This window comes from Entelurus aequoreus, linkage group LG03 (assembly GCF_033978785.1).
Source record: "Entelurus aequoreus isolate RoL-2023_Sb linkage group LG03, RoL_Eaeq_v1.1, whole genome shotgun sequence".
NCBI classification, from domain to species: Eukaryota; Metazoa; Chordata; class Actinopteri; order Syngnathiformes; family Syngnathidae; genus Entelurus; species Entelurus aequoreus.
This window is the reverse complement of record NC_084733.1, coordinates 64,000,967-64,024,529: the sequence shown is the minus strand read 5'-3', so window position 1 is coordinate 64,024,529 and position 23,563 is coordinate 64,000,967. Positions and strand designations below refer to the sequence as shown.

Below are 23,563 nucleotides of genomic sequence, written 5' to 3'. Positions count from 1 at the left end.
AAGTATACATACAGCAATGTTAATATTTGCTTACATGTCCCTTGGCAAGTTTCACTGCAATAAGGCGCTTTTGGTAGCCATCCACAAGCTTCTGGCAAACTTCTGGTTGAACCAGAACCACTCCTCTTGACAAAATTGGTGCAGTTCAGCTAAATTTGTTGGTTTTCTGACATGGATTTGTTTCTTCAGCATTGTCCACACAAATAAGTCAGGACTTTGGGAAGGCCATTCTAAAACCTTAATTCTAGCCTGATGCAAAGCGATGCAAAACACGCTTGACTGTGGACACTATATCTATAAATATATATATGTATATGTATGCATTTGGATTTATATGTATATATGTCTCGCCCGGAAAAAGGGTGGAGTGCCATCTCCGGGTTGGGGAGGAGACCCTGCCCCAAGTGGAGGAGTTCAAGTACCTCGGAGTCTTGTTCACGAGTGGGGGAGGAGTGGATCGTGAGATCGACAGGCGGATCGGTGCGGCGTCTTCAGTAATGCGGACGCTGTATCGATCCGTTGTGGTGAAGAAGGAGCTGAGCCGGAAGGCAAAGCTCTCAATTTACCGGTCGATCTACGTTCCCATCCTCACCTATGGTCATGAGCTTTGTGTTATGACCGAAAGGACAAGATCACGGGTACAAGCGGCCAAAATGCGTTTGCTCCGCCGGGTGGCGGGGCTCTCCTTTAGAGATAGGGTGAGAAGCTCTGTCATCCGAGAGGAGCTCAAAGTAAAGCCGCTGCTCCTCCACATGGAGAGGAGCCAGATGAGGTGGTTCGGGCATCTGGTCAGGATGCCACCCGAACGCCTCCCTAGGGAGGTGTTTAGGGCACGTCCGACCAGTAGGAGGCCACGGGGAAGACCCAGGACATGTTGGGAAGACTATGTCTCCCGGCTGGCCTGGGAACGCCTCGGGATCCCCCGGGAGGAGCTGGACGAAGTGGCTGGGGAGAGGGAAGTCTGGGCTTCCCTGCTTAGGCTGCTGCCCCCGCGACCCGACCTTGGATAAGCGGAAGAAGATGGATGGATGGATGTATATATGTATGTGTATATGTTTATAAATATATAGTTTTGTAAATGTTAAAAAATAAAACATTTATGAAGTATTAAATGTTTTTTTTGCTAAAGTCTAACATTAGGAAGCGAGGGCAGAAAGCAGATGCATTTTTTTTTCTCCAGTGTTCAAGTTTATTGTTTGAATTATAATTTTGTAAAACTATCATTCTGAGAGTTGTTTTTGGTTTGTTATTTCGAAACAACATATTTCATAACATGTTTAAAAATGAGTTTATTCAATTCCACCACTTTTATTACGAATAATTTATTCACACAATAACATTTGAATGTTATATTTTCTCTTCTCACTCTTGTCACTTTAAGTTTGTTCTCCTGGGTTTGAGCGTGGCCATTTTCTAACTAAAGAGAAAATAAAAGAGAATTGGATGGATTATTGAAGGAAAATATGTTAAAACCCTTTTTTTCTTGGTTCTATTTTTTTTTCTTAGTTTTATTTTTTTTTAATGTGTTATTTACAAATAATTATTTATTTCATTTATTATCTTAATTCACTTTATTATTTTTGTATTACTTTCCTTAATTGTATTTATTTATTTATTTTATTGATTTTGCTAATTCCATTTATTTGTATTTTCTTATCCTTTTTATTGTAGTTTTTTTTCTTAGTTCTTTAATATTCTTTTTTTTAAGTAGTATAGTTTTTTTTTCTTCATCCCATTTTTTATTTATTTTTATTCATTCTAGCTTTTTCTTAATTCCATGTTTGTTTTGTCATTCATTATTTTTATCACACAGGAGTCTTTTTCTTAGTTGTATTTGTTGTTTGATTATTTTTTAAAATGTGTTTTAGTTTTTTCTTATTTCCATTTATTGATGCATTTATTATTGGTTTTTTCTTCATTCCATTATTTTTATTTTTTCATTTATTGTTTGTCTTAGTTCCATTTTTTTTTACTATTCTTATTATAGTTTTTCTCTTAGTTTCATTTATGTCTTTATTCTTTAAATATTCATTTCAGTTCTTTCATTTTTTTAGTTCCATTAATTTGTTAATGTATTATTTATCAATAATTATTTCTTCATTTATTATCATAATTATCTTCTTATTTTTGTATTTATTTCCTTAATTCTATTAATTTTATATCCATGTTTTTAATTGTTTTTCCTTATTCCATTTATTTGTATTTTCTCATCATTGTATTATTCTTTTTATTATAGTTTTGTTTCTTAGTTCAATGTATTGCTTTATTCTTTTTTAATATTTATTTTAGTTTTGTTCTCATATACATTTTTTAATTACATATATTTTTTAATTATTCATTATTATAGTTTTTACCCTCTTAGTTACGTTTACCTTAGTTCTATTTATATTTTTTATATTAAGATTTTTTCAATTGTTTTTTTTTCTTAATTCCATTTATTTGTAAATATTTATTTCAGTTTTTTTCTTAGTTTGATTTTTTTTTGTTCCATCTACTACTTCTTATTTTTTCTTCTTAGTTCCATTTTTTTTTATAATTCATGTTTTATTGATTTTGGTTTTTACCCTCTTAGTTATGTTTACCTTAGTTCTATTTATTTTTTTGTACTAAGATTTTTTATTTGATTTTTTCTTTCATCTTTTGATTATTCTTTTTTTCAGTTTCGTTTACATGGATGACGGTGACAAAAACCGATGTCAAATGCAGCACGCCACGCCTCCAACTACGACCTTTTCCTGGTGAGCGAAACAAGTGCTTCCTGATCACAAGTTGGCTGTCCAAGTGACACACGGTGTTCCGTGTCGACTCTTAGGAACAACGTTGGTGAAGAAGTGAAGACAAGGAGTCCACTTCTAGTTTTAATGTTCACATTGAATTGAATCAGTCCAAAATGTTTATGTACACCTCAGTAAATTACAAGCTTCTATTGAAGGTTTACAACATTTGCTTCTTCACATACAAAAGATGCTAATGAAACGCGAAGCAATCACTTTTTTTGTTTTTTAACACTGCATAAATTACTAACTTTTTAAAACCGTCCGAGAAAATGTCATTCATCGTTATTTACAAAGATTCCTAAATGATACAAATCAACAAACAGGAACACCAGAGGGGCGGGACAATGACCTGGTTCTCATGACCACTCGTAAGAACAGTGCCACCTCGGTTTTTAGACGCCCCGCTTTTCCTGGGATTCAGTTTGACAAATCGTGGCCCATTTTCGTACACGTCTCGATGGTTCTAGGGCCAAACATCCTGATAAATGACAAAGTCGTCCGTTTTGCAGCACAATCCAGTACTCAAACAATAAGATGGTGACTCCGTCAATCTTCTGAAGGCCAGAACTTTGATAAAGAAGGTGAGAAATGACCCCTATACATCCACTATTGAATTCAAGGAAGAATTGTTCAATAAAGTAAAATTTTATACAATTTTGTTCATATTTTTGAAATGAGTGAGGAAAACCGAGGTACCGCAGTAAATAAACCATGATGAAATAAAACAGCGTTTGAGGGCTTTCGTTCAGCAGGTTGGAGGCCAAGATGGCCGACGCGTTAAGAGGTCAAAGGTCAAACCCCCTCGAGTCCGACATCCTTAGGGAACGATCAAAGGTCCAAGCCTGTGCAGCCCCACGGCACTATTCATGTCCATTCCCGGCATTTCAGACGGCACGCTTCCTCCTGCCCTTTACAATAAAAGCCCCCAAACGAAAGCTTCAGCAGGGATTGGACAACAACACGAGCACGTAGATGAGTCGTTAGAATGAACAACAGATGTAAACGCAAAGAAGGAAGCTGGCGGTAAACAGGAGGTGAAAAGGTCAAGTTAAAAAAAAAAAAAAAAAAAAAGGTAATTTATCTGCCTTTTTGTTGTGTTCCCATGACTCCATCTTTGGAAGCAGTTATTATTACAGCAGTAGGATCTTCATCCTGCACAACAAGCTAGCGTTACATTCATGGACAAAAACTAACCCTATTGTGCCTAAGAAAGAAAATCAAAATACAAGATTTAGATTTTTTTCCAAAATAATGTGCGTTAAAAAAAAATGAAGTAAAGAATATAAAATAATTCATCATTTTTTTTTTTTTTTTAAACGTCCGTTTCCTGTCTGTCTTTTTTTTTTTTCATTCTTAACAGTCGGCAAAATGAGGACGAATATCATCCCAAAATACTCGCAGTTTTCCCGAAAAATCACCTCAAAGCCATCCTGAAGTAGCAGGAAGTGACTGCACAGGAAGTGACTGCACAGGAAGTGACACGTGTGTGTGTGTGTGTGTGTGTGTGTGTGTGTGTGTGTGTGTGTGTGTGTGTGTGTGTGTGTGTGTGTGCGTGTTATTGAATTGAAATAGGTGAAAACAAATATTTTGCATTGTGGTTTTTATGCTTTAGTTGTGGCAAGTCATGATGACTCCGTTTTTCTTTGCACAACTCCAAAGTTCTTCTCACACGGTCCTTCCTTTACCTGGGGATACGCATGCCCGAGTTCTTGGAGACTACTGTTGTGCTTTAGGGGGAGGAGCCTGCTCACCGCGAGCTAGCATAACAAACGACACAACGAAGCGTGTCCTACTTGCTAGCATTAGCTTACAGCTAAAGAGCGACATGACAAGGACAAGAAGGCCCGGGTGGTATTTATTGGATTAAATAAAGAAATCTCGGACTTGTCTGGAGAATCTGGACTACAAAAAGGATGGCGTTAAGCTAAAAAAAAAAAAAAAAAACACAAGAAAAAATACCTAGTTCTGCCTGTAGGGGTCGGAAATGATGAAAGAAATGTGGACTAAAAGCGCATTGTCATGGCTGCCAGATGGGAGTATACCTACTTCCTGTGTGACATCACTACAAGCTTTGTGTACGTACTGTAGTACATTCTATTGTTGTGTTTTAAAACTCAGGCGAGGAGCCTCCCCGCCACTAGTTGGCGTATTGAATGCCACAGTAAGATGAACTCCTTTTAAATACATTTTTGAACTAAAACTTACGTGTTTCTTTTTAAAAAGGTATGTCATATGTCAAAATGGTCTTAAGCAGCAGGGGGGAAGATATATTCTACGTGATTTTGTCCTGAATTTGGCTAAAATAACTAAACATATTCATACTACAGTAGTAATGGCCCAATCAGAGCACGCCGTTTAATTTTGTGGCCGCTGATTGGCTCAGCCTCAGGAAGCGTTACTTTATTGGAGTTTGAAGGTGACAGTTCTCCTAATGCCAGAAATCGTATTTGAAAGGTCGTAAACCGTTTTTGTCATCGAGCTTAGGAAATATTCTGCTGAAAGTAAGATGTGAACTTCACTTTGAACCCTGCGGCTTATAAAACGGTGCAGCTAATCTACGGATTCTTCTTCACCGATGGCCATAATAAGTTAAAAAAACACCAAAAAAAACAAGTAAATACGCTGAGGTGTTTGTGCTATGGCGCCATAAGTTTCCTTTCATTTAGTGGTTTTAATCAGAAATAGAAGTGTTGTTCAGTCTTGTAGCCAGCCATACATAGCGTTTCTACCCATGTTTCTACTCCATTCATCAATCCAAGCAACGTTTGTAAGTTTTACAATATGACTAAAACAATTCATACGTACTAAAACATCCCATGTGTGATGTCTGTAGGAGTGTTTGCATGCATATGTGTACGTGCTATTGTGATGTAATGACGCTAACGTCGTTAGCACTTACGAGTATCTGTGTTAGTATTATTAACTTACAACGGCATTATTTTTGTATTGTTTCAGTTTCACAAATTCCTCAGTAAATTCACCAAAACGTCGCCGTGAAGTTATTGAGTGTGTTTAGCTGATTGGAGAGCTAGCTTGCACAGCTAGTGGGTCCATGACCATGACTTCTGTTTTGTTTGATCAGCCGTTTTACTGCCGTGTTACAGACATTTAAAGTATGTAAATAAACATTTACAGTATCTTTTTATGTAAATAACTCATTTCACAACATATATATCTGCGACTTACAGTCAGGTGCAGATAATATATGGAGAAAAAAAAATGTTCTAAAATTTAGTGGGTGGGGCTTATATACCGGCGCGCTCTTTAGCCCGGAAAATACGGTACATTGTAACGTTTTTATGCTTTAGACTACTAGCAAAAATTCAGGCTAGGAGCCTCCCAAACACTAGTTGGCGTAGTGAATGCCAGAGCGAACGCCGTAAGATGCAAACAACTCGCTAGCATTAGCTAATAGCTAGAGATCGACATGACTTTATGTTGGGAACAGTTTTGATACAATAGTTCCTATTTGAAGTTAGTTTTTCTTTTTAAAAAGGCATGTTGTATGTTAAAAATATGCTGGTTTTGTGGGGTGCACAGCATGGAATAAATGTTATTTAAAAGAACTAGTTAAACTCGTATCCCGAGGTAAAACTGTACTTACAGTAGAGAAGGGATTAATAATTTTGCAATGCAGTCTGCTGAAAATGATGGAAAGTGCCACTCTACATAGCAACTGACACTGTGGTCAAAGTTGGAATTGCTTCAAAACACATTTTCTACTCAAGTAGATTTGCACCCCGCCCAATTTGTCACGTTTCATGTGTCAGGTAAACCGCTGCGAATGTGGCCATATGAATCCCCTTCCCTACTGTACTTCCTTTAGCCACTGTGGAGCCCTTCGCGGCACAATTTCCGTTGTTTGTTTGTTTTTACAGCAGTCATGTCTGGTTTTAGTCAAACAGAAGAGAAAGCTAGCCTGAAAGATAGCCGTGCTAGCTTCACTCGTCTCAAAGAAAAATAAAATAAGGACCCAAGGCCAGCCTTACAAGAACAAGCTAGCTTTTCATGGCAGTTAGCAGTAAGCAAAGAAAAATAAACAAAATATAAAATAGATATTAAAAAATAAGATTAACGTTCATGAAACTTCCGGAAGTATTGAACGTCAAGCTAGCTTCTTACGCTGGCTAGTTTCTTAAGGTGCGTTCACGCTCACCAAAACTTATAAATATCTTTAAAAACTTGAGGGTTTTTCGTCAAAAAAAGACAAAAAAAACAACAAGCTAGCTTCTAACGCTAGCTGGCGGTAAGCGAAGACTGGAAGGTTGAATAACAAACGCTGGTGGTAAACATGCATTTGTGTGAATATAAAAGCCTTAAATAAAATGTTTAGTCAAGAAAGGTATTTCATTTGACAACTTGAAAACAACAGAGGTTTAGACAGCTAGCTGGTGAAACCCTCGAACAAAAACGTAGCTACTGATGCTAGCTAGCTTCTCAGGGGCGTTGCCGCTAAAAACAAGTGGTAAGTATAGTGTAGATCTTTTTTTAAATTAAAAACCTGTTCAGTCACGCGTTGTCAAAAGTTCAACTGAAATAGCGAAGTGTTTTTTGTTTTTCTAAACTCTAATAACACAAGGAAACAAGCTAGCTTCTGAGGCCCGCTAGCTGGAGGAAAAAGGACATTTTTGAAAAACACACATACCGTAAATATAATCCAGTGTAAACGTCTTGGAGCTTCTAGTTCCAAGAGACTTCACCAAAGACCATAAAGATGCTGCACCTGCAAAGAGCCTGTTGGAACTCCACAGTCGCCATGGTTACGAGGGTGGCGCTACTTGAACCGGACTCAAGTGCCGTCCACCAGAAGACGAAGCAAACTTGGACCTCGAGGTACTGGGGGTAGCCAACATGCGGCGCAGGGGGCGGGGCATGGTGTGTGTTCACATAAAGCGCAAAGGAGACAAAAAAACAAGTAAATAATAAAAATGATGAGATGAGATCTCTTCTAGCAGCAACGCCGCCTCAACAAGACGGTTTAAATGTCTCTATTCGGGGTGGGGGGGCTCAGGCTTGGTGTATCATTCACTTTGAGGGGGGTGGGGCTAAAGTTCCTTCGTAAGGACATCCATCAAGGTCCTGACTTTGCCAGTCACAGCCTCCCAGCATGCACCTCTTCCTGAAAGGGGGGGGGCTGGTCCAGGGGGGGCGGAGTCAGATGCAGGTGGAGGGTTGGGCGCTGGGCGGGTGCTTGCGGTTCCTCAGCGCTCCCGACTTCTCCTTGTAGCCCACGCACATCTGCTGAGACACGTCCACCAGTGCGCTTGCCACCGCCAGACCTGGGACAAGGACGTCGTCATATGTTAGCATTGCTAGCATCGTTAGCATAGGACTGTAACTGATCCATGTCAGTTTTATTAAAAAAATGTTTTAAAAAGACGAGAAAAAGCCACCTGATTTTTCTACATGGGTCTGAATGCGTGCGGAATTTAGCAAGAAAGTTGCTACTTTGGTAACACTTATCCCTCCTACTCCATCTTCTTACTCTCTGGCAGACCTGGGGTCTCATGTCATTTTTTTTCGAATTAATCGGTTCACAAATATCAACAATCGATTAAAACAAATATTTATATATAAATATATTTTTTTAAGTACAAGGACAGGGTTAAAAAAAGGAGACAAGAAGGATGGACCAAGTTAATGATACACCAAGTTAAAGAAGGATAATGATAATGATAAATGGGTTACACTTGTATAGCGCCTTTCTACTTTCAAGGTACTCAAAGCGCTTTGACAGTATTTCCACATTCATCCATTCACACACACATTCACACACTGATGGAGACAAATGATACAACAAGTTAAAAAAGGAAACATGAGGGATGGACTAAGTTAAAGAAGGAGACACAAATGATATAACAAGTTAAAGAAGGAGACAAATGATACAACAAGTTAAAGAAGGAAACATGAGGAATGGACCAAGTTAAAGAAGCAGACACAAATGATGGATCAAGTTAAAAAAGGAGACAAGTAGGATGGACCAAGTTAAAGGAGGAGACACAAATGATACACTAAGTTAAAGAAGGAAACATGAGGAATGGAGCAAGTTAAAGAAGCAGACACGAATGATGGATCAAGTTAAAAAAGGAGACAAGAAGGATGGACCAAGTTAAAGGAGGATACACAAATGATACACCAAGTTAAAGGAGGAGACACAAATGATAAACCAAGTTAAAGGAGGAGAAACAAATGATACACCAAGTTAAAGAAGGAGACAAATGACAAACAACAAGTTAAAGAACGAAAAATGAGGGATGGACCAAGTTAAAGAAGGAAACATGAAGGATGGACCAAGTTAAGAAGGATGGACCAAGTTAAAGAAGGAAACACAAAGGACGGACCAAGTTAAAGAAAAATACATAAATGATGGACCAAGTTAAAGAAGGAAACACAAAGGATGGACCAAGTTAAAGAAGGAAACACAAAGGATGGACCAAGTTAAAGAAGGAAACACAAAGGATGGACCAAGTTAAAGAAGGAAACATGAGAGATGAACCAAGTTAAAGAAGGAAACATGAGAGATGAACCAAGTTAAAGAAGGAAACACAAAGGATGGACCTTGTTAAAGAAGGAAACATGAGAGATGAACCAAGTTAAAGAAGGAAACACAAAAGATGGACCTTGTTAAAGAAGGATGGACCAAGTTAAAAAAGGAAACCCAAACGATGGACCAAGTTAAAGAAAAATACATAAATGATGGACCAAGTTAAAGAAGAAAATACAAAGGATGGACCAAGTTAATGAAAAACACATGAATGATGGACCAAGTTGAAGAGGGAGACATGAAGGATGGACCAAGTTAAAGGTGGATACATGAAGGATGGACCAAGTTAAAGGAGGATACATGAAGGATGGACCAAGTTAAAGAAGGAGACAACACACACACTCTTGTATTTGTTACCTTCTTGAGACAACCGAAAAATGCCTACCTCTTTAGGACCACCCTTTCTAGATATATAAAGATTTGTATTTACAACATTAATAATATATACGTACTATGCAAATATAAAAAAGAAAGCTTTTAGTTATTTAAAAATTATTTTTTTTGTAATTGGTTTTTAATCTTCATTATTTATTTCAAGTTTTTACAGTATGTCTCTATATCCATAGTTTTAAAAAAAAAATTAATTTCTTACACACACTTGTTATTACATATGTTGGCCAGAGGGGGAGTACTTCAAATTTTTACACACGCTTGTAATTTCATATGTTGACCAGAGGGGGAGCACTTTTAAAACCGACACACAAAGTCCCTCCTTTTTGGGACCTCCCTCATTTTGATAGATTTTACCACCAGGGGTGCAAATGAGACATTATCTATTAGATGCAATGGTACTATTCCTTGTTGTCTCAAGAAGGGTAGAAATACACACAAACACACACACACACACACACAAAGAGACAACCTTACCCGACTGCCCTGGGGGGGGAATGCCCCCGCTGCCCCGCGGCAGACGTACAAAGATGGAGAGCACAGCAGCTTTGTTGCCAAAACATGGCTCCAAGGCGATGGGCTTGGGGACAGACTGTGGAGGGAGAGAGAGAAGAATCACTGCTGTAAGGATATTAGACGGGAGTGTGTGTGTGTGTGTGTGTGTGTGTGTGTGTGTGTGTGTGTGTGTGTGTGTGTGTGTGTGTGTGTGTGTGTGTGTCAGATCAAGTAGGCAATGATATGACCCAGTTTACACCTCCCATCTCTGCTGAGGTTTACCTTTACCAGCAGCTGGGACCGCCCCTCAAAGACCTGGATTATGTCTGTGCACTTCATGCAAGACCACCCTCCAAACATCCACTTAGTCTGTATACTGTACATTCTGGCCTACTTTTTTCCTACACTTTGAATCCTGCGGCTTACAAAATGGTGCGGCCAATTTATAGATTTTTGTGTTCACTGACAGCCACAATAAACATAGTTTTAAAACAACAACAACAACAGGCAAATGAATTGAGAAGGTGTTTTAGTGTTTGTGCTATGGCAACATCTTTTGGACAAATTTGTGTTCTTCCATTTAGTGCTTTTAAACCGGAAGTAGAGTGCCATTCAGTCTTTTAGCCGTCTATAGTGTTTTAATTTTCATTCATCAATCCAAGTCACTTTTGTAAGTTTTACAATATAACTAAAACAATTCCTACTTACTAAACCGTCCCATGTGTGACGTCTGTAGGAGTGTTTTCAGGCATATTTGTACATGCTATCGTAAAGTGATGACGCTAGCGTTGTTAGCATTCACTAATATGCTAATAAATTAAAGTGTCTGTGTAGATATTATTAACTTCTTTTTGTATTGTTTCATTTTCATAAATTCTTCAGTAAATTCACCAAAAACGTCACCGTGGAGTTATTAAGTCTATTTAGCTGATTGGAGAGCTAGCTTGCGCAGCTAGTGGGTCCATGACGATGACTTCTGTTTTGTTTGACCAGCCATTTTACTGCCGTGTTACAGACACCGTTTGGAAACAATTAAGGTATGTAAATAAACATTTATAAAATATTCCTGTGTAAATAACTAATTTCACAACATATATATCTGTAGGTTATAGTCCGGTGCGGCTAATATATGGAAAAATATTATTTTCTTTTAAAATGTTGTGGGTGCGACTTACCTGTGTGCTCTATAGTCCAGAAAATACAATATCTACAGTGGGCAGGAAATAAACATTCGCTGATTTGTAAGTTCACCCCCTTATAAAGATATATACACTATAGTTTTACTGCAACAGAAAGACCAAATGTAAAAAACAAAACAAAAACATGAAACGTTAGATATGAATTTGGATTTTGTCAAGAGAAATAAATATTTGATCCTTTACCAGATAGCATTTCTACTTGTATGGGTTCTCCATTAATCACTCCAAGCAACGTTTGTAAGTTCCACAATATTACTAAAACAGTTCTTACTTACTAAACCGTCACGTGTGTGATGTTTGTAGGAGTATATTCATGCATCATTAGCTAATATGCTAACACGTTTACGAGTGCCTGTGTTAGAATTATTAGCTGTGAAACTGAAACATATTGTTTCAGTTTCACAAATTCCTCAGTAAATTCACCAAAACGTCACAGTGGAGTTATTGAGTCTGTTTAGCTGATTGGAGAGCTAGCTTGCACAGCTAGTGGGCCCATGACCATGACTTCTGTTTTGTTTGATCATCCGTTTTACTGCCGTGTTACAGACACCGTTTGGAAACAATTAAGGTATGTAAATAAACATTTACAAAACATTTTTGCAACGTATATGTCTGCGGCCCATAATCCGGTGAAGCTAATATATGGAAATATATAATTTTTCTTTTAAAACTTTGTGGGTGCGGCCGAGGTCTGGAAAATACGGTACTTTATTAAACATACCTAAATAACAGCGGCGGGCCGTGCGTTTCCCGCCTAGGCCTTCAGTGATGTCCAACTTCAAAGATTACCTCTCAAAATACCATCATTTATGTCACCACATGACCATTGCTGGAGAAATACTATACAGAAATACATTTACGCCCTACTGGGCATTGAACCACCTCAACAGTATACAAAACGGGTTATTTTCTGGCGCATTTAAAAATAAATAAACCCGCATCAGCAATTAAAACATATCTTATGTGGTACTGTCCAAATTAAAATTGCAAAAAACATATTAAACGTGAAAAAATAAAGAAATCCATTATATTAGATCTCATAATTTGTAGCACCCATTCGATGCCGTGATGTCTGGTTATGTTTGGCCAGCAGAGAAGGTCTTGATGGCCCTGACGGCACACCACTGCTAAATAATCGGTATTTAGTCATTTGGCCATCGATTCAGCGTCCTCCACTTTCAAATGGTGATGCATTAAACAATTTTTCGCACCTCTAATCCCAACTGTCAAACATGAATTGAGAGAAAGAAAGAACATTTTGCTTTGAGGTTGTTGTTCTTTCTACACACCAAGTACCAAGTCACTTTTTACTTTGGATCAAATACTCCAAATACAAATGTACAACTTGACAAAAGGAGCAGGGGGTCAAATACTTATGTTCCCTACTGTCGCCTTTTTCACACACAGATCCTTTTTGTGTTGTTTTATCTCCTGTCGCCGGTTATTGTCGTCGTTTGATGGTCATTTCCTGGTGTTAGATAGCTTCACAACACTTGGTCCACATGTACAGTATGTGTGCAGACCCCCCCGGGAGCTGACAGGGGGCTAAAAGGGTTCAGACGGAGACAAATGGTAGGAACGACTCGTCCGCTGGAAACCCAGTAGTCACACACACAGATTTTCCATGCTGACAAGGTTACATTTTAACGATAAATCACCACTCGAGGTCGCTCCAGACCATCAGAAGCGGCGACCCATATGCACTTTGCACTTTAAGAGGCCTCCTAAATTGTGTTTTTTTAAAGAGCAAGTTTGTTAAAACATGTTTATGTACTGTTCTGTTTAGACCAGTTGACCTGCCGTCTCTATGCAAGGATCATTTCTGGAGAGGTACAAGTCTGGAATATCGCTAGCTGTTCCTAGTCGTGACTCTTCAATGCATACAGTCGCGATCAAAAGTTTACATACACTTGTAAAGAACATAATGTCATGGCTGTCTTGAGTTTCCAATACTTTCTACAACTCTTATTTTTTTGTAATAGAGTGATTGGAGCACATACTTGTTGGTCACAAAAAACATTCATGAAGTTTGGTTCTTTTATGAATTTATTATGAGTCTACTGAAAATGTGACCAAATCTGCTGGGTCAAAAGTATACATACAGCAATGTTAATATTTGGTTACATGTCCCTTGGCAAGTTTCACTGCAATAAGGTGCTTTTGTTAGCCATCCACAAGCTTCTGGTTGAATTTTTGACCACTCCTCTTGACAAAATTGGTGAAATTCAGCTAAATGTGTTGGTTTTCTGACATAAACTTGTTTCTTCAGCATTGTCCACACGTTTAAGTCAGGACTTTGGGAAGACCATTCTAAAACCTTAATTCTAGCCTGATTTAGTCATTCCTTTACCACTTTTGACATGTGTTTAGGGTCATTGTCCTGTTGGAACACCCAACTGCGCCCAAGAACCAACCTTCGGGCTGACGATTTTAGGTTGTCCTGAAGAATTTGGAGGTAATCCTCCTTTTTCATTGTCCCATTTAAAGCACCAGTTCCATTGGCAGTAAAACAGGTCCAGAGCATAATACTACCACCACCATGCTTGACGGTAGGATTGGTGTTCCTGGGATTAAAGGCCTTACCTTTTCTCCTCCAAACATATTGCTGGGTATTGTGTCCAAACGGCTACATTTTTGTATCATCTGACATCACATGGACAAAGATAAGACCTTCTGGAAGAAAGTTCTGTGGTCAGATGAAACAAAAATTTAGCTGTTTGGCCACAATACTCAGCAATATGTTTCAGCACCCCCCACGACCCCAAAAGGGACAAGCGGTAGAAAATGGATGGATGGATGGATGTTTGGAGGAGAAAAGGTGAGGCCTTTAATCCCAGGAAAACCATGCCCAGCGTCAAGCATGGTGGTGGTAGTATTATGCTCTGGGCCTGTTTTACTGCCAATGGAACTGGTGCTTTAAATGGGACAATGAAAAAGGAGGATTACCTCCAAATTCTTCAGGACAATCTAAAATCATCAGCCCGGAGGTTGGGTCTTGTGACCAACAAGTATGTGCTCCAATCACTCTATCACAAAACAATAAGAGTCATAGAAAGTATTGGAAACTCAAGACAGCCATGACATTATGTTCTTTACAAGTGTATGTAAACTTTTGATCGCGACTGGATCTCGGTCTACATGGAAGAAGATCCCCCTAAAACCATCTGCTGGACTCTTAAAGGAACCATTCAATGCCCGTACCCACTCGGCATCCATTGCGTTTTTTCAGTCTGGACTTTTAAAGTTTTTTCCTTGCCCGGATGTGGGTTCAGATCAGGGCATGTCATCATGGTTTGTAAAGTCCTTTGAGGTGCTTGTGATTAATATAGAAATACATTTTCATTGATTGTTTAAAAAATGTTTAAAAAAAATGCCATCTTATTTTATGTTTTCCATCTTATTGCTGTAAAAGACTTCATACTTTGTTTACTTCCTGTGGCTGTCCAAACACTTTTGTCTAAATGAAACATAAACCCGTAATAAACAGAAAATATATATTTTTTCTTTATAGAAAATAAAATGTTTTTTATTCATCTTACTTGTTAAGAACACTCGTTTCCTGTTTGAATCAAGATCCAATAAAACAAACATGAAGCGTGTTCCTTAACATTATTTTATTTTTCAGTTTGAAGGTTAGCGGTCAGAACTTTTTTCCTTTCTCCACCCACAAAATAACAGTTTGACTCTGAAAAACTATTTCGGCCTCATTGACTCCCATTATACCGTAAATTCCGGACTATTAACCGCTACTTTTTTCTTACACTTTGAACCCTGCGGCTTTCAAGACGGTGCAGCTAATTTATGGATTTAAAAAAAATAAAATAAAAAATAAAAAACTAACAACCCAATACACCTGGAAAGTGTTTTATTCTTTGTGCTACGGCGCCATCTTACGGACGAGGTGTCTTCCGCCCACGCATAGCGTTTCTACTCGTATGGATTCTTCATTCATCCCTCCAAGCAACGTTTGTAAATTTTACAATATAACCAAGACAGTTTAAACACACTAAACCATCACATGTGTGATGTCTGTAGGAGTGTTTTCATGCATATTTGTACTTGCTAGCGTCCATTAGCATGAGCTAATATGCCATATTTGTACGTGCTAGCGTCGTTAGCATGAGCTAATATGCCAACACGTTTACGAGGGTCTGTGTTAGTATTTTATAACTTACAAACGCATTATTTTTGTATAGTTTCAGTTTCACAAATTCCTCAGTAGATTCACCAAAACGTCACTATGGATTTATTGAGTCCGTTTAGCTGATTTAGCAGCTACGTTGCTACGATGACTCCTGTTTTGTTTAATCAGTCACTTTACTGCCGTGTTACAGACACCGTTTGAAAACAATTAAGGTTTGTAAATAAGTCATTTTACAACGTTTATATATGCGGCTTATAGTCCGGTGCGGCTAATATATGGACATATTTATTTTTCTTCCAAAATTTAGTGGGTGCGGCTTATATCCCGGTGCGCTCTATAGTCCAGGAAATAGGGTAACTGTTATTTTTAACAGACTGCAATCCTAGTATATTACTATCCTTTTTTTGCCAATTCGGGATGTAACGATAAATGGTGATAATGATAACCCAATGATCGGCATTAAATTTAAATGATCAAAAAACGGGATTGATAACCTCACTTTGATAAATATATGGACCAATTGCAACGTTAGCTTTTTAGCTAGCTTAACTGCTAACATGAAGACAAAAGACGTCTTTCTCCATTAAGAAACGCCATAGTCTAATCTAAACCTGTATAAACGCTAAAATACTCACACTGAACAAATCATTGTTCTATACTACACTCAAGATGTCTTTGACAGGAAGTGAACTCGCATGACGTCACATACACTGGAAGTAAAGCAGAGTGAACACCCAATTTGCATTTATTTAAAAAAATAACTTCTCTAACGAACATATTAAAAGGGAATAATATGAACATATTTAAACACTCATATAAAAATATGGCTCTTCTGAAGCAGGACAATATTTCATGTTTCCTCTGCCAAGAAAGTATTTGGTGTGTTTATTTGTGTTAGTTATTTAAAAGAACTAAAACTTGGTTGAAAGCTTTCCGCGTGTGTGTAAGTACTGTTTGAGCGGATTCAACAATACCGCAATAATAATTATAACCGTAATCATTTTAGTCACAATACATGTGACATGACAGTTTTATACAGTTGAAAGGGACAAGCGTTAGAAAATGAATGGATGGGTACACCCCTATTGTTTTGTTGCAATTGCGCCCCTCAACCACCAGATGGTACACGAAAACCATAATGCATAATTCAGAGCTTTGATTAGCTTAAATGAGTCAAACTGCCATTTAACCACTGAAATTAAATTAAAATTATGCATATAAAACATGGCATGTATGTATGTATATATATATATATACCATATGTATGTATATATATATATACCATATATATATATATATATATATATATACCATATACATATATATATATATATATATACCATATATGTATATATATATATATATATGTATATATATACATATATATATATATATATATATATATATATATATATATATATATATATATATATATATATATATATATATATATATATATATATATATATATATATATATATATATATGTGTATGTGTGGGAAAAAAATCACAACAATACTTCATCTCTACAGGCCTGTTTCATGAGGGGTTCCCTCAATCATCAGGAGATTTTAATAGAAGTATTCACATACCATGGTTTGTATAGGACACAGAACGGGTAGGTACAGGCAGGCGTAAGGGCGTGGTGATTGGCTCATGTGTTACCTAGGAGGTGTTTCCTTCTGTGACGGCATGCTGATACAATCTCGCTGCGCTTGTTGAGGGATGACAGGTCTGGGCGGTATATAATAAACAGTTTCTCCTTTAAGCATAGGTTGCATCTTTTATTACCACTGTTGTAAGGTGTGCTGGATGCAATAAATTGCCATGTTATTGAATATTCAACATTATTGTCTTTGAGGTTCCAAATGTGTTTGCTGAGTTTAGTAGTATTCCTTAGGCTTTGGTTTCTGAAAGAAGCCTTGTGATTGTTCACAAGGCTTCTTTCAGAAACCAAAGCCTAAGGAATACTACAGATGCAATAAAAGATGCAACCTATGCTTAAAAGAGAAACTGTTTATTATATACCGCCCAGACCTGTCATCCCCTCATGAAACAGGCCTGTAGAGATGAAGTAGTCTTGTAATTTTTTTCCCACACATACACATATATTGCGCTCTACCACGGTATCGAGCACTATTTTTTGGATAATCTAATTAAGACATATATATATATATATATATATATATATATATATATATATATATATATATATATATATATATATATATATATATATATATATATATATATATATATATATTAGGAGTGTGGGGAAAAATCGATTTGAATTCGAATCGTGATTCTCACGTTGTGCGATTCAGAATCGATTGTCATTTTTAAAAAATCGATTTTTTAAATTGTTTTATTATTTCTATTTTTATTAATCAATCCAACAAAACAATACACAGCAATACCATAATAATGCAATCCAATTCCAAAACCAAACCCGACCCAGCAACACTCAGAACTGCAATAAACAGAGCAATTGAGAGGAGACACAAACACGACAGAACAAACCAAAAGTAGTGAAACTAAAATGAATATTATCAACAACAGTATCAATATTAGTTAAAATTTCAACATAGCAGTGATTAAAAATCCCTCATTGACATTATCATTAGACATTTATAAAAAATAAATAGTGTCACTGTTGGATTTATTATGTGTATTTGTTATGTGTATATGTATTTATGGCGGACTTACCTGGGACTTTAAGATGGGCGGGGCTACCACTGACAGGTGACCATGTACGTAGCTTTAAAAATGGCGTCATTGTTTCGTTTGTAAAAAAACAGCGTGCTTCGTCACCAGCATACCCCACTGGTAAGCTCATTTTGTTACATCCACTTTGTTAGATCAGCTGAATTATTGTTTAAATTCCATGCTTGCCTGCTTCCTTGCTTTTCTGTTTGTTGTATGTCTGCTATGTCCGCAGCGCTTGTTGTGCGGCTGACATGCTGCGTCACAACCAGGGCAAACACTCACTGTTTAGTTTTTAAACAACGTTGGCAAAATTAAAAGTAATGTGCGGTTTGAAATCTGTTGAATTAGATTGTTGTCACGTTGCGTGTGTCCGGCTGCGTTTGAGAGTTCGAAGGTTTGAGTTAAAAATACCGGCACCGGCACTTTACTTCCTGGTGTGGCTGATGGGATTTTTAGTTCTTTTGTGTAGTTCTGCTTATATGTGTAATGTGTGCCTCAAACAGAGCGCCGGTGTTTTATGTATTTTTAGTATGTTTGTCCATGACATTATGGTGACATTATAAATAATTCTGATTACATTTAAAACATTATATGACATAAATTAATGGTGATGACAAAATGCAATGCTAAAATTAATAAGTTAGGATAAAATCACAGTGATTGATAATATGTCATATCATGGTTGACAACATTATGGTTCAGTTGATGAATTCATGTCTATTATTTACATTATGATGATACAAGATAGATACATTGTTTTGTTACGTTCATGTTTTGATGATTCAAGATAGATACATTGTTTTATTATGTTCATGTTTTGATGATTCAAGATAGATACATTGTTTTATGTTCATGTTTACTTTTAGGTTATTACCTGCTACTGCTACTGCTGCTACTGCAGCTGCTGCTGCTTCTGCTGCTACTAAATAAAACAAGCAAAAAGTGCACTGCGAGTAATTCCTTTTATGCTGAGTGACGACCCCTATTCAGAGGGCCAATACGGAAAAAACTGAACAGTAATAACCACCGGGTTGGATGAGATTGTAATTAACCTACAAATCCCCCGATGAGTTTCAAGCCTTGAAGAGAAATAAATAACTCTCCAAGCGAAACAACACTGTGTCCACCCAACCATTGACCAAAGGAGAACCACTATTTGGAGGGAAAGGACCCTGCTGGTGACACCAAACCCCGGTCAGATAAAGGATAAGGAAAATGGACACACAGGAACTTGAGGCCCTCAGAGGAATGCGCTCTGCTGCGCAATCCTCCTTCACCAAAAGGGCCAATAAGCTTGCCTCCAGAGTCAAACTGTTAGGAGAGAGAGCCCTGATTGACGAGCTGAGGATCCTTGAAGTGGACTATGAGAGGGTCAGTGATGCAGGAGATGACTATGCTGAAGCCCTCAATGCGGTGAACAAAACCGAGGATGAAGAGGACAAGGCAAAAGAAGAAGCAGCCTGCATAGCGGAGAAGACAGCTGAGTGCCTCCGTAAATACACAGGGACCGTTGAGCTCATTCAAGAATCAATCTGGACTAAGTTCGCAGCAGATGACATCGGAGAATGTGTTTCCAGTGCAGAGACTAAGATGGACCAGGTTGAGGGCTGCAACATAAAGAAGTTACGGAGGTCTGATTTTGAGCTCACCAGACATGGCCTTAGAGAGAGGATCGATGAGCTCGAGCGAAGATGCAGGAACTGGGATGCTCTTATCTCATATGCTAACACAAAGATGCTCAAGGAGAAGGTCCGAGCTCTGTGGCGCCGAGTAAGAGACTGGGAGGATAGCTGGTGAGACCCAAGATGCACAGAGTCATCCGATGAAGATATGAATGACAAAGTCCGACAACAAAAAGAGTCTGACAGGGCGCAGGACGTGCACAACCCAGTCAGTCTCACAGAGCCTCCATTTAGCGGTCCCAGTCTCAAAGAGGAACTTCCTACAGGTAGCAGCACCCAAGCTGCTCCATCCAATCCTCTCCCAACAACCATCTCAGCTTCAGGTGCCAGAATCCAGGCACTTAGTGGACCAGTTGGTGGCAGCACTGGAACCACATCAAATGCCTCTAGCACACCGCTGATGACCCAGAGTGCTCCCCGGGGCATCCCTGACATGTATTCTGGAGGTTACGGCTACAGAAATCAGTTCCCCCTCGAGAGAGTACGTCTCCCCACGTTTTCTGGTGACATAACAGATTATTACCGTTGGAAGACTGAGTGGGGAGAACTGGAGCAATTGGGGAACCCACTGAGGACGGCAGGTGTAACAAGGTTCCATCTCCTAGCTAGCCTCGGTGAGAAAGTGAAGAAGGACCTAGTCCTGTCCAGCTGCGCGTCCGCTGAGGAAATGTTCCAACGCTTGGACAACAGATATGGGAATAAGGCAAGGATTGTCCAAATGATTGCGAGTGAGGTGCAAGGCCTGCCCCCTGTAAAAGGAAATAACCCTAGGAGAGCAATTGAGCTGATCCAGACGGTGGAAAGGGCCCTAAGCAACTTTCTCATCCTGGGTGAAGAGGACGTTATGAAAAATCGTCTGGTGGCATAGTCCTTGGAGAGTAAGCTACCGAACTTCCTAAAGGAGAAATGGGTGGCTTACAAGAATGTGCCCACCAATGGTTTCGCCCAACAGAACCACTTTGAGTGTCTTCTTCAATTCCTAAAGAGACAGGAGGTAATTCTTGAAGAGCTGGACCAGTTGGATATGAGCCTTCCAGAAAAGACTCCCTCTGAGAAATGCCCGATAGAAACTTCAGAGAAGAGGGCGAAGAAGGCTTTCTCCAGGGTCACTGCAGGTCAACGCGGGCCTCCAGCAAAGCCACAATCTGCATGCTCCGTCTGTGCCGACGAAACACACGCTGGAAGGCTTTTTGCTTGCAAAACGTTCAGGGATTTGGACCTGGCAAAAAGAAAGTCTCACCTAAGGACCCATGGTGTGTGCAACAGGTGCTTGAACATTCACCCCAAGGATGGCCGTTGCAACTCAGGGTTCCTCTGCAGTAAAGCGGATTGCTGGCAAGACAAGGCTCACCACTACCTGCTCTGCCCCAGGTTCGCCACTCAAAGGGACGGTGGCAGTAAAGTCCCAGTGAAAAGGCCTCTTGGCCTAACCAGCCAGCAGGAAGATTTTCTTGCAACGCTAACCCCAGAGCAGAGGACAGAGTGCAGGAAAGTCTTCTTAAACAAAACCACTACAGCAATCTGCACCAGCACTGGAAGTGTACCTAAAGAATATCCAGTGCTAATGATGCTCCTCAAGGTCACTACCAACTCTGGCAATCTCATCGGAACATTGATTGACCTTGCTTCAGATACCAATTACATCACACATACTGGAGCCAAGCGTCTCGGACTATGTGGAGAGAACATCAAATTGATTGTGCATGGAGTTGGTGGGATGCGGAGGACAATCATGGCCAGGAGATACACCCTTCGGTTGAGGGTAGGAACTCCCGAGGGAACGGTGGGAGTGCATAAGATCCTTTGCTACGGCCTGGAGAGCATCGCACAGGTCACCCAGGAAGCCACACCACATCAACTTCAAGGGTTCTTCCCTGGTGTTGCTGCTGAAGACTTGGTCTGGCCCACCAAAATCGATCTCCTCATCAGCCACAGGGAAGGTCGCCTGGTCCCACAGCCAGTCAGGAGAGAAGGGAACCTGATCCTTTGGGATGGCCCACTTGGCAAGACGGTCGCTGGGACCCACCCTGACCTCCTTAAGATGGTAGATTTAACCTTCCACCAGTCCGACACTCATGTCGCGAGGTCCATGAGAACGTCCTTGTGGACTCAAGCAATTCGAACACCGAGTTCACAAAGGAAGAGACAGTCCTCAGCAGCACCACTACAACTAACAAGGAAGTGTTAGAGTGGTTCAGGTGGGACAGCATTGGGGCAGCGTGCGACCCTCAATGTGGGGGCTGCAAATGTGGCATGTGTGCCCCAGGAGGAAAGGAGATGACCCTTGGAGAAGAAAGGGAGTTGGAAAAAATCAAGAATGGCCTCTCCTATGTTCTAGCAGACAAGCACAGCCAGTCACCCCACTGGGAAGCTGCCTACCCCTGGCGAGGAGACCCAGCCTCTCTCCCTGACAATCGCAAAGCCGTGGAGGCTACTTTCAGGAGGACGGAGTCCAGGCTGGGACGAGAGCCCGCTTGGAAAGCAGCGTATGGGGAACAAATCCATGACATGGTCAGAAGAGGTGCGGCTGTCAAGCTAACAGAAGAAGAGATGGATTCCTGGAAGGGCCCAAAGTGGTACATTAGCCACTTGGTTGCCCCGAACCCCCACTCTGCTTCCACCCCTGTGAGAATAGTGTGGAATAGCAACCAAGAGTCTCAGGGTTGGAGCCTGAATGACCTTCTCCACAAAGGTCCAGATGTACTTAATCCAATAAAAGGAGTTCTCTTACGCTTCCGAAGCGGGCAACATGCTGCCCTGGGCGATGTACGAAAGATGTACAACTCAGTTTGGCTCAAGGATGAAGAGGTCCACCTGCATCGATTCCTGTGGAGGGATGACCCCCTGAACGAAATAGAGACGTTTGCAGTTGTCCGAGTGAACATTGGCGATAAGCCAGCAGGAAGTATTGCCCAAGTTGCAATGCGAGAGACAGCTAAACTGCCACAGTTATCATCAATGCTCAAAGAACGTAGAGTTTTAGAAAAAGACTGCTACGTCGATGACATCCTGACGTTGGACAATGATTTTGATGCTCTACGGCAGACAACTGTTGGTGTGGAGAAGATCTTGAAGGCAGGAGGGTTCTCTCTAAAACCCTGGGTCTTCTCTGTCCAAAGTGGGAGGGGGGGAACCCAGAGCAGTCCCCAGCTTGGCTGTCCGAGTACGCCGAACATCCTCATCCTCCCAAATCAGATGCAAGAGGAGGACAGCAAAGCCCTCGGGGTTGGGTACGAGCCAGAGTCAGACAAGCTCTGCATCCTCGCTACAATCAACTTCTCAAAGAAGAGGGGGAAGATGAGGACTGGGATTGACTTAAGAGAGGACGCTTGGAAGTGGGTTGAAGGAGACCTAAACATTGCCGATATCCTTACGAGGGAAGCGACTCCTGAGGAGTTGAACGAGGACTCGGAGTGGCAGAACGGGCCTGAGTTCCTCAAGTGGCCTGAAAGCAAGTGGCCGGTGAAGACTGCAAGTGAAATCGCTGCCACGGTCGCCAAAGAGAGCATCAAGAAGCTTCAAAGACGCGTATTCTCTGCCGTGGTCACAAGGCGACAGAAAAATGAGAGCGACAGCAGAATGAAGCCTCCTGAGCCTGGCGGCCCCGGGACCACTCCACCTCTGTC

General features: G+C 39.9%; 1 protein-coding gene across 1 annotated transcript in view; it reads right to left on the bottom strand.

Moving 5' to 3' along the window:
• Window positions 1–2,341: 2,341 nt before the first annotated feature.
• The window catches only part of LOC133646714 (attractin-like), a 194,973-nt gene continuing 173,751 nt past the window's right edge, over window positions 2,342–23,563 (bottom strand). The window contains exons 28-29 of the mRNA XM_062042410.1: window positions 10,189–10,303; window positions 2,342–8,056 (exon numbers count right to left, since the gene is read on the bottom strand). Of these exons, the coding sequence (XP_061898394.1) occupies window positions 7,932–8,056; window positions 10,189–10,303 (240 nt within the window). The 3' untranslated portion in view covers window positions 2,342–7,931. The remainder of the gene's footprint in view (window positions 8,057–10,188; window positions 10,304–23,563) is intronic.